We start from the raw sequence: 11,447 nt of genomic DNA, 5'->3' as shown, positions 1-11,447 counted from the left end.
AGCCTGGTGTAGAGATTACCAGACTGATATTCCATTCTGCACAGAAGGCCTTTGTCCTTTTTCCCATGAATTGAGTTCCATTGTCACAGATTATTTTTGAAGGGATTCCATATCTGCATATGATATTGCGTTTGATGAAGGAGATGACATCCTTTTCTTTGACTTGCCTGTATGAATCAGCCTCTATCCATTTTGAGAAGTAATCAGGCATGGCTAACATGAAGACTTTTTGTCCTGGAGCTTGTGGTAGCTTGCCTACAATATCCATTCCCCATTTCATGAATGGTCAGGGAGCTGAGATGGAATGTAGTATCTTTGATGGTCGATGAATGAATGGAGAATGGAGTTGGCAGGCTTCGCACTTAAAACTGTAAGCTATGCAGTCAGCTCTAAGGGTTGGCCAGAAGTAGCCTGTCCTTAGAACCTTGCTTGCCAAGCTTCTGCCACCTTTATGATTTCCACAATATCCATCATGTATATCCTCAATAACCTGTTTAGCTTCATGACGTTCCAGGCATCTCAGATAAGGTCCAGCCAGAGACTTTTTGAACAACATGTTATTTATAATAGTATAGGTGGAAGCTTTAATTCTAAGGGCCCTTGCTTCATGCCTATCTTTAGATAGTATCCCCTGTAAGAACCAATCATAGTATGGTTTGGTCCAAGAGTTTGTGTCCTCATTAATGGGACAAGTTTGGCCAGGCTTTTCAATGGTTGGTTCTAACAGATGAACAATAGGGATTTTATCAAATACAGCAGGGCTGAAATTTGATCCCAAGCTGGCTAGGGCATCAGCATGAGTGTTTAGGTCTCTTCGTATTTGATCAATATCAAATGAACTAAACTTTTTGCAAAGGTTTTTGACGTAGTCTAAATAAAGAATCATTTTGGAATCCTTTGTAGCATATGTTCCTTTGACTTGATTGGAAATTAAGAGGGAGTCAGTTTTTACCTTGAGATTTTTCACACCAAGATCTATACATACCTTGAGTCCAGCTATCAGGGCTTCATATTCAGCTTCATTGTTTGTTGCTTTGAACTCACAACTAATAGCTTGAGCAATTAGATCTCCCTGTGGTGATTTTATAACTAGTCCTAGGCCAGTTCCCTTCATATTTGTTGCTCCATCTAAGTGTAAGGTCCATTCCTGGCCTAATTTTTGGGTGTCTAGATGGTTGACTTCTTTTATTTGGTCTGGTTCTAGGCTAGGACTAAATTCAGCCACAAAGTCTGCTAAGGCCTGAGATTTAATGGCTGTCCTAGGTTCAAAGGTTATGTCATAAGTACTTAGTTGTAATGACCATTTTGCCATTCTGCCTGAAAGTTCAGGTTTTCTCAGAACAGATTTGATAGGCAAGTTGGTCCGGATAATTATTGGGTGACTCTCAAAGTAAGGTCTAAGTTTTGTACAGGATATAATTAAAGCAAGCACATATTTTTCAAGTAATCCATACCTCGTTTCTGCATCCAAGAGACTTTTACTTACATAGTAGACAAGGTGTTGTTGGCCTTCAATCTCCTTGGTCAGTGATGCATGTCGTTGTGTGCACCAAAAATAATATTTATAAAACCTATTAAAACTAACAGAAGCTAGTGGTAACAGGGTCGATCCACAGGGAGGTAGGGAGATAATAGTTACTTTTTATTTCAGTCTAAGGGGAACAGTTGAGGGGGTTTTGATATGAATTAAATCAAAAATAACTAAATAAACAAATAAAAGCGAAAAGGGATGTAAACAATGATAAAAGAAATGCTAAGACGGTCGGTTCACTATAGCTGCGATGGCACATAATCCTAGGTAAGTCCGAAATACAGTCGTGTAGGATGGGTAAAACAAGTCCTCTCGGTCCAAGATAACTAGTAGCTCCTTTCGGCCTATGCTACTAGTCCCTAGGTCTCACTAATACTAGCTTTCTCCCCAATTAATGATTCCTAAAGTCTAAATTACATCATCTCTCGATCTCAGCAATTTAGTCATCTTACTTCGTTAATTATCGCCCTCCCCTATCTCTCGATCTACGGGTTGGTCAAAACTAAGCATCTAACAAGTTTCCTCTCGGTCTCATTGTTAAAAATTGCACTTAATGAAACAAACGAATGCTAATCAGACACGAAGTCGGTCGATCGACCAGCTATCCCAGTCGATCGACTAACCGGCTCAGTCGATCGACTAGTTAAGCCAGTCGATCGACCAAGCCCTATTGCGGGGTCACCTAATCTAATGCCATCTACGCTACAGATCCCCTACATCTTAGCACGGGGATTTTAGCTACTCATACTTACGTAAATAACAAGAACTAATTTGATAATAGGCATAAAGGATTGCATAATTGAAATAATTGATGAATAAATTCGCATAAAACTATAACTAGGGCTTTGGGATTCTATCTAGCAAGAATTAATACTAATAAAACGATATACCAATACTGGAATTAAAAGATTAGAATTACCGAAGCAAAGGAACAAGATGAATCCGAAAGTAAGATGCGAACTTTATTGAAAATTCTAAACTACAAAATAGCTAATGTATTTTTTAGGAACTAGATGATAATGAATGATGCTTATTCTGAAAACATAGGGTTACGTTATATAGATAGTCTTACGTAACTTTTATTCCTAAACCCTAATTACATTGGGATTTCTCGTCTTCTTATTTTCGTCAGCTCGTGGTGTGGTCGATCGACTACTGGGATCGGTCGATCGACTGAGATGCGCTGTACAGGAGCTTCTGATAATTCCTGCAGCGTGCACCGATCTTAAAACAGCTGCCATTTCTTCGTTACTTGGTCAAATTAGGCGTTCTATACGGCGTTGGAAAGCTAAGAGGATAAGCTTTCACCTCCAATTGGAATCACTCGATTATCAGATATAGAACTCGAGATATAGCCATCCGAATAAGGCTGCAGTGTCGAGAAGCATTCTGACAGTCTATAAACCATGTAGGTTAGTCTATAAACTACTGTAGCTGGTAATCCGCTTCTAAAACTCTCGCAAATATATCTTCCAGGACTTAAAATTCGCACCAAGGTCGCTTCCTAAGTCACTACTCCATGTCAATTGCAATGCTAAGTACTTAGGGACGGATTCGGCTCGATTTCCGCTGGATTCTTCACATTTCTGCAATATTATACAAAAATACGAAAGTAGACGGAAATAGGGAAAATAGTAGCGTAAACTACACAATTGAGCTCTGAAATGCATGTAAAATAGGGTGTAAAACATCATATAAATGACACGCATCAAACTTCCCCAAACCAAACCCTTGCTTGTCCCCAAGCAAGAACTAGACTCGATCCTAAAACTTAATTGGAACGATTTCAATCTCAGAGCGAAATGAAAACTGTAAAGCCTAAACCAATTTAATGCAACAACTAAAAATCAATTAGCGATATGAATCATGCAAACGAGTTATGTAGTCGTCAAAAACTGCTGAGCCATCAGCTTTAGAGACTTATCATATTGGACTCTCACGGGTCGCTCAAATCACTCAATAAATACAGGTGAATGTATGTGATACAAATAAGTAATTTTGTAATGACTCTCACCTAACTACGACTTATAAGAATATGCCTGGAATCTAATATGAATATAATCTCTACAACCGTACATATGCATTCCAACCAATCAAATGACCATGACACATGCCGAGGTAAATATGGATATGTGAGATAATGGGTAAGAAGGGGCTAAGATAAATTTGGATATGAGGAGTTAAAGGCAAGCTAGTAACTACAGATCCAAATTACGGGAACATCCCAACTTCAAACTCAAGATCAACAATAAAACCGGTGCTAATTAGAAGCACAAATCTCGCAATCTCCATAATAAGTCAACTCCCCATAAGATACAAATACATCATGGGAGTGTAAATCACCAACTTATAACAATTGTAACATGTGACTTTCGAATTTTTCTTTCAGTACTGCAGTCCACAGTCGATCGACCAATGTAGCCGGTCGATAGACTGATCTTTTTTTCTTTTCGAATCATTTTTTTTCCTTCCCTTTCACCATTTCACCAACATCTCAATAAAGAGTAAAATAACCAAACCACAATAAACACATTCCCAAAAACTAAGACTACTAGCTTGACAAAGGCAGGCTAAATATAGGATGTAGTTAAGGGACAAAAGGCTAAATTTGGCTATGAGGGGCTCATGGGTAAGAATGGAATAAAGGGGACCTCTACCATATGTGTCAACAAACCACAAACCAAATGCATACAAGTATTAAGCAGATTAAGTTCATATTTATGCATATTGATATAACACGTCTTACAAGGAGTAACTACTCACATTCCTAGATAAACTGGTCATGAATGTCACCAGTTATGGGCTCTAAACCTCAGAAAATGATGTAGTTTGCCAAAAATCTAAGTCAAGTCTCAAGGTTATCGAATAAATTAACAAAAACTCGTAGATTATGCATATAAGATTCTACTAATAACATGTCAATTGAGCACGACTTAGGCATAAACAGCTGACAATGCAATGTCATCATTGAAATACTACCGTTCCGACTCAACCTATATGCTAAAATAAACATGATATTTTTTGAAATTTTTGAAATTTTTCAATTTTTTTGGATTTTTGTATATAAGAGGAAAATAAACAACAATGCAAGGCAAAAATGTAAACGTGAATGCAATGCAGAATGAATGCAGCGCAAAACCCTTCTCCAAACCAAATCACACAATGCCCTCATTGTGCAAAATTATATGAGAAAAATAATCAAGGGAAATGGGAATTTGCGATAAATAACTAAATAAGACATGAAGAAGACATGGGAAACTCACAAGATTTTAAGCGCGGCAAAAGGAAACCTCCCCAAACCAGCGTGAGCTAGGTGGTTTTAGTAGCCAGCAGTGCTACCATAGGTACCTGAAAAGAAACAAAAGTACCGCGCGTAATTCCGAGAAGCAATTTACGAAACGCAAAATGTATGTGCAAAATAAGAAAACAGAAGAAAACAGAAATGAATCGGAGAATAAAGTGGAGAATAGACTCCCTCAACTCCGCAAATCGACCAAACACAGCAGGGGAATGGTCGTGAATAGGTACAGCAGCGAAGGCGGTCGATCGACCATACCAGGCAGTCGATCGACCAGAGTGACAGGAACATAAGCTCCTGGAGTCGCGGCACAGTCGATCGACTACACACACCAGTCGATCGACTGAGATACCTGCTGTAAGTTCCTGATTTCTTCGAATGAGCTCAATAAGTTGAGCTAATTTGGCCTATGAACCTGCAAATGCACATAATAACGCGCCCAAAATTGCGCAAAACCCAAAGTAACAGTCTATAACCTAAATAAATCCTAAGCAAACTTATTAAAGCGAAGTCTCGCGCAAACCAAAGCAATAAATAGTCTTAAAAAAAACAATAAAAAAAATGTTTATCAGCGAAAGATGTGGAAAATCTCCGACCATGGCTTCTGGCTATACAAAGTACCCTCTGCGGTGCTCAACCTCTTAGTACTCCAATCCACCACATCGTCCAATGGGTCAACATCAGAAGCATCTTCTCATACTTGGACATCCTCTTCAGTCTCAAGCTCTAAATCTGAAGCTGTAACTCGGACTGACGCCTTCTTGGGCTCCTCAATTGGCTTCTCATCTGGCTCCTCATCCGTGCCATAGCTAAGACATCCTAGGCCGCCTCTTTGAACGATTTGCTCCTTCACAGCTGGAGCAATGAACGGCTCTTCCTTCCCGAAACCATTTCCTGCAATATCCAAAACAGAAGAATTGTCCTCCAATTTGCTCCCATCCTGGGGCGGAGGTGTCACAACAGGAATAGGCACAGGTACTAAAGTAGGCATATCAGAAAGCACAAAATAAGATTTATTTTCAGAAATCACATTACAAGTAACCGGCCACATAGGGTCTTTCTTCTTAGGGGACTGGGCAAACATAATAGAGTGCTTCCCTACCTTAAAGGTCAAAGTTCTCTCCCCTACATCAATTACTGCACCAGCAGTGTGCAGAAACGGTCTTCCCAAAATAATTGGGGTGTTGACATCTTCAGGGATGTCCAAAACAACAAAGTTAATGGGGAAAAAGAACTTCCCAATTTGCACGGGCACATTCTCTAAAACACCTATCGGCCGCATCTCAGATCGGTCAGCCATTTGCACAGTCATGTCAGTAATAGAAAATCTAGTCAATCCCACATTCTTAGCCAGACTCAAAGGCATAACACTGACACTAGCCCCTAAATCACATAATGCCTTCTCAATTGAGAAGGTACCAATATTACAGGGGACAGAGAAACTACCTGGGTCAGACAGTTTACGATCAGCAGTGTGAGTTAAGTATGAACTAGACTCCTCAGTTAAACGCACAGACTCGACAGTATTCAAAGACCTTTTCTTAGCTAGCAGCTGTTTCATAAACTTCATATATGCAGGTATTTGATTAACTAGCTCTAAGAAAGGTACTTGCACATTAAGACTACGCACTAAACCTTTGAATTTATCAAATGTTACCTCATCTTTGGTTGGCACTAGTCTTTCTGGATAAGGGGATGTAAGAAGTAACTTTGCCCTCTCCTCTAGATCTCTCATACCGGCATCAGTGGACTTAGGCTGAAAATCCACTATTTTGTCCTTGTTGTAGCTCGAACCTTCTTCAAACCGTCTCAGGAACGAACCGTTGACCGTTGTAGGGTCATACTTTGGAACCGGAACGGACCCATCAACTTCTGGATCTTGCCTCGATAATTTCGGAGCCGTCGTACCCCGAAACAAGAAATCCCTCAAGTTATCTGGCATTGGAGGACGAAACGGTTCGACATCAGCAGCACCATCAGTCGATCGACCAGTGGGGTCGGTCGATCGACTGAACTCCGTTTTTCCAGAATGATCAGAAAGATCAAGAAGTGTCTATGAGGGATGAGAGGTGGTCGATCGACTGGGTGAGGCGGTCGATCAACCGTGATAGCTACTATTCGTCTTTTTCTCGCCCTTTTTCTTCTTTCCTTTTTTAGCAGCTTTCTCGGGTCCATCAAGAGTAGCCCCGCTCCTCAATTTAATCACAATCAAGGTCTCTTTCTAATCCGGCTGCGACGGTAATTGCCCCGGAGCTCGAGTTGCACTCTTGCTAGCCAGTTGAGCGATCTGAGACTCCAACATTTTCATCCTGACCTCTCTAGCTCGAGACTCCTTTAGCAACAAATTTTTCAACTCAGTAAAATCGGAACCTTGGAGCTGTTGTTGCTGCTGAGGGACATACAGAGGCTTTTGATATGGCTGATGCTGCTTATGAGGGGGCACATAGTTCTGCTGCTGCGGAGGTGGAGTCAGATTTTGGACATTCTGGCTACTCCACCTCAAGTTTTGATGAACATTCGACTCAAAATAAGTATTAGTCTGCCTATAATGCTGGAAAGCAGCACAAACCTCATTGGGACTGATACAGAAATCTGCAACGTGCCCTTCTCCTCCATACCTCTTGCATGAAAAAGGACCGTCTGAAACATCGTTCACTTGGTAAATACCTCCCTTTTGAGATCCTACTCCTAGCTCATACTTATCAAATCTTGCCGTAAGAGCCTCTAATGCAGCTACAGAAGGAGATTCAACGGCTCACCTTTGATTCCCCTAGAGTTCCCATGCTCAGCTTTATGGGTGGCCATATCGTCAATAATTTTCCACCCCTTAGTTTCTCCAACATTCTCCTGGAATCTACCATTAGCTGCAGCATCCAGGATAGCCCTCTGATCGTCATAAAGCCCATTATAGAATTGATTGCACAGGCTCCATTACTCGAACCCATGGTGTGGAATAGTTCGCACCAGCCTCTTGAAACGGACCCAAGCTTCATGAAAATCTTCATTAGGTCCTTGCTTAAAACTCGTGATCTGAGCTCTAATCGTATTGGTCTTTGATGCAGAGAAATATCTTTTGTAAAATGCTAGGGCCAGCGAGTTCCAATCAGCAATCCCATTAGCAGCTCGATCCAGATCTCGGTACCACTCCCTAGCAGCATCACAGAGTGAGAATATGAACATCGTCTCTTTCACCTAGTCCTGGGTCACACCTGCTGGTGGGGGTATGGAACAACAGTAGTCAATGAATGTCTCCATATATTTAGCTGCATCTTCATTTGCAGCTCCCCCAAATTGGTTTCTCTCAACCAAGTTAATGTAGGACGGTTTTGGTTCGAATTTTCTTTCCGTCCCGGCTGGCAATGCGAATCCCTTATAGAGATTCTCAGCTTTCGGCTCAGAGTGACTGGTTATACTCGCTTCTTTAGCCATCTCTAGAAAATCAGGAGAAGTAACGGTATCTGTGGAAGAAACTAGAGATGATGGTGGGTTTTCTTCAAATAATTCGTTCTCGTAAAAACTAGACCGAGAACTAGGCTCTTCCTCGGACTGTGCTTCTTGAAATAGCCTTCTCTTAACTCGCAGGGTCCTCTCTAGCTCGAGATCAAGGGGAAATAATTCGCCTTTTTAAGACCTGCGCATAAGAATAAACTACAACACGAAGATGAGAAAAGTTTAAGGAACAAAAAGTTCCTTAAACTAAGACAAAAGACTAAAATAAATAACAACTAAAACTAGCGCTGCCTCCCCGGCAACGATGCCAAAATTTGATGCCTGTCGTTGTGTGCACCAAAAATAACAGAAGCTAGTGGTAACAAGGTCGATCCACAGGGAGGTAGGGAGATAATAGTTGCTTTTTATTTCAGTCTAAGGGGAACAGTTGAGGGGGTTTTGATATGAATTAAATCTAAAATAACTAAATAAACAAATAAAAGCGAAAAGGGATGTAAACAATGTTAAAAGAAATGCTAAGACGGTCGATTCACTATAGCTGCGATGGCACATAATCCTAGGTAAGTCCGAAATACAGTCGTGTAGGATGGGTAAAACAAGTCCTCTCGGTCCAAGTTAACTAGTAGCTACTTTCGGCCTATGCTACTAGTCCCTAGGTCTCACTAATACTAGCTTTCGCCCCAATTAATGATTCCTAAAGCCTAAATTACATCATCTCTCGATCTCAGCAATTTAGTCATCTTACTTCGTTAATTATTGCCCTCCCCTATCTCTCGATCTACGGGTTGGTCAAAACTAAGCATCTAACAAGTTTCCTCTCGGTCTCATTGTTAAAAATTGCACTTAACGAAACAAACGAATGCTAATTAGACACGAAGTCGGTTGATCGACCAGCTACCCCAGTCGATCGACTAACCGGCTCAGTCGATCGACTAGTTAAGCCAGTCGATCGACCAAGCCCTAATGCGGGGTCACCTATGCTAATGCCATCTACGTTACAAATCCCCTACATCTTAGCATGAGGTGTTTAGCTGCTCATACTTACGCAAATAACAAGAACTAATTTGATAATAGGCATAAAGGATTGCATAATTGAAATAATTGCTGAATAAATTCGCATAAAACTATAACTAGGGCTCTGGGATTCTATCTAGCAAGAATTAATACTAATAAAACGATGTAACAATACTAGAATTAAAAGATTAGAATTACCGATGCAAAGGAACAAGATGAATCCGAAAGTAAGATGCGAACTTTATTAAATATTCTAAACTACAAAATAGCTAATGTATTTTTTAGGAACTAGATGATAATGAATGATGCTTATTCTGAAAACATAGGGTTACGTTATATAGATAGTCTTACGTAACTTTTATTCCTAAAACCTAATTACATTGGGCTTTCTTGTCTTCTTATTTTCGTCAGCTCGTGGTGTGGTCGATCGACCACGGGGACCGGTCGATCGACTGAGATGCGCTGTACATGAGCTTCTGATAATTCCTGCAGTGCGCACTGATCTTAAAACAGCTGCCATTTCTTCGTTACTTAGTCAAATCAGGCGTTCTATACGGCGTTGGAAAGCTAAGAGGATAAGCTTTCACCTCCAATTAGAATCAGTCGATTATCGGATATAGAACTTGAGATATAGCCACTGAATAAGGCTGCAATGTCGAGAAGCATTCTGACAGTCTATAGACCATGTAGGTCAGTGTATAGACTACTGTAGTTGGTAATCCGCTTCTAAAACACTCGTAAATATATCTTTCAGGCCTTAAAATGCGCACCAAGGTCGCTTCCCAAGTCACTACTCCATGTCAAATGCAATGCTAAGTACTTAGGGACGGATTCGGCTCGATTTCCGCTGGATTCTTCACATTTCTACAATATTATACAAAAATACGAAAGTAGACGGAAATAGGAAAAATAGTAGCATAAACTACATAATTGAGCTCTAAAAAGCGTGTAAAATAGGGTGTAAAACATCATATAAATGACACGCATCAGTCAGGACTCCACTTATTGCTGTTTCAGTGACTGATAAGTAAACCGTCAGGGGTTCTAATTTGTTAGGTTTGGCCAGCAATGGTGGAGTAGCTAGGTAGGTTTTCAAATCTTGGAAGGCTGTTTCGTGTTCAGGCATCCATTTGAATGATATGTTTTTTCTAAGGAGGTCATAGAAGGATCTGCATCTTTCAGATGACCTGGATATGAATCTATTTAGGGCTGCAACTCTTCCTGTTAATCTTTGGATATCTTTGACTGATTTGGGAGATTCTAATTCTAAGATGGCTTTTATCTGTTCTGGGATGGCTTCAATCCCTCTTTTTGTCATCATGTATCCAAAGAATTTGCCTGAAGAGACTCCAAAGTGGCATTTGGAGAGGTTGAGCTTCATATTGAATTCTTCAAGGATCTTGAAGGCTACTTCCAAATCCTTTACATGATCTTCAACCTTCTTTGATTTAACCACCATGTCATCAATGTAAACCTCCATTATGTCACCTATTTGATCTTTGAATATCATGTTGACCAGGCACTGGTAGGTTGCCCCTGCATTCTTCAGGCCAAAGGGCATTGCTGTGTAACAATATATGCCCCTTTCCGTGATGAATGCAGTGTTTTCCTGGTCAGCTGGGTGCATCTTGATCTGGTTGAATCCACTTGAAGCATCCATAAACGTTAATAGCTCGTGCCCTGCTGTAGCATCTACCATGACATCAATATGAGGAAGTGGGAATGGATCCTTTGGGCAGGCTTTGTTTAGGTCTGTGTAGTCTACACAAACTCTCTACTTTCCATTTTTCTTTTGTACCACAACCATATTTGCTAGTCATTCAGGATACATTACTTCTCCGATCATTCCCATATCTAGGAGTTTGTCCACCTCTTCATTAATGATAGAGTTGCGTTTAGGGGCAAACTTCCTCCTTTTCTGTTGCACAAGCTTAAATGAATTGTCAATATTAAGTTTATGGGTAATAATATTGGCATCTATACCAGTCATATCAAAGTGGGACCAGGCAAAACATGAAGATTTACTCTTGAGAAACCTTACTAGTTCTGGTCTGATATTGTCAGGGACATCAGATCCTACCAATACGTGCCTGTCAGGATACTCAGGGTCTAAAATTACTTGATCTGTTTCCATTTTGGTTTCTGCCACATCAG

General features: G+C 40.5%; 1 protein-coding gene across 1 annotated transcript; it reads right to left on the bottom strand.

Annotated features, from left to right (window-relative positions):
• Positions 1 to 286: 286 nt before the first annotated feature.
• On the bottom strand, positions 287 to 10,773 carry LOC141607785 (uncharacterized). The gene is made up of 2 exons (XM_074427135.1): positions 10,720 to 10,773; positions 287 to 844 (listed from the first exon to the last, which is right to left on the bottom strand). Exons 1-2 carry the CDS (start codon positions 10,771 to 10,773, stop codon positions 287 to 289), a joined length of 612 nt encoding a protein of 203 aa, XP_074283236.1.
• Between the last annotated feature and the right edge of the window lie 674 nt (positions 10,774 to 11,447).

The sequence above is a fragment of the Silene latifolia genome, chromosome 10 (genome assembly GCF_048544455.1).
Source record: "Silene latifolia isolate original U9 population chromosome 10, ASM4854445v1, whole genome shotgun sequence".
NCBI lineage: Eukaryota > Viridiplantae > Streptophyta > Magnoliopsida > Caryophyllales > Caryophyllaceae > Silene > Silene latifolia.
This window is presented reverse-complemented; position numbering and strand designations above follow the sequence as displayed.

What these genes read in the sequence shown, in the direction of transcription:
- LOC141607785 (XM_074427135.1), bottom strand. Translation starts at nt 10,773, where the DNA reads ATGGAGGTTTACATTGATGACATGGTGGTTAAATCAAAGAAGGTTGAA. An exon ending in CAAAGAAGGTTGAAGATCAT is followed by an intron (nt 845 to 10,719) that starts GTAAAGGATTTG and finishes CTTTGCAAAAAG; the next exon opens with TTTAGTTCATTTGATATTGA.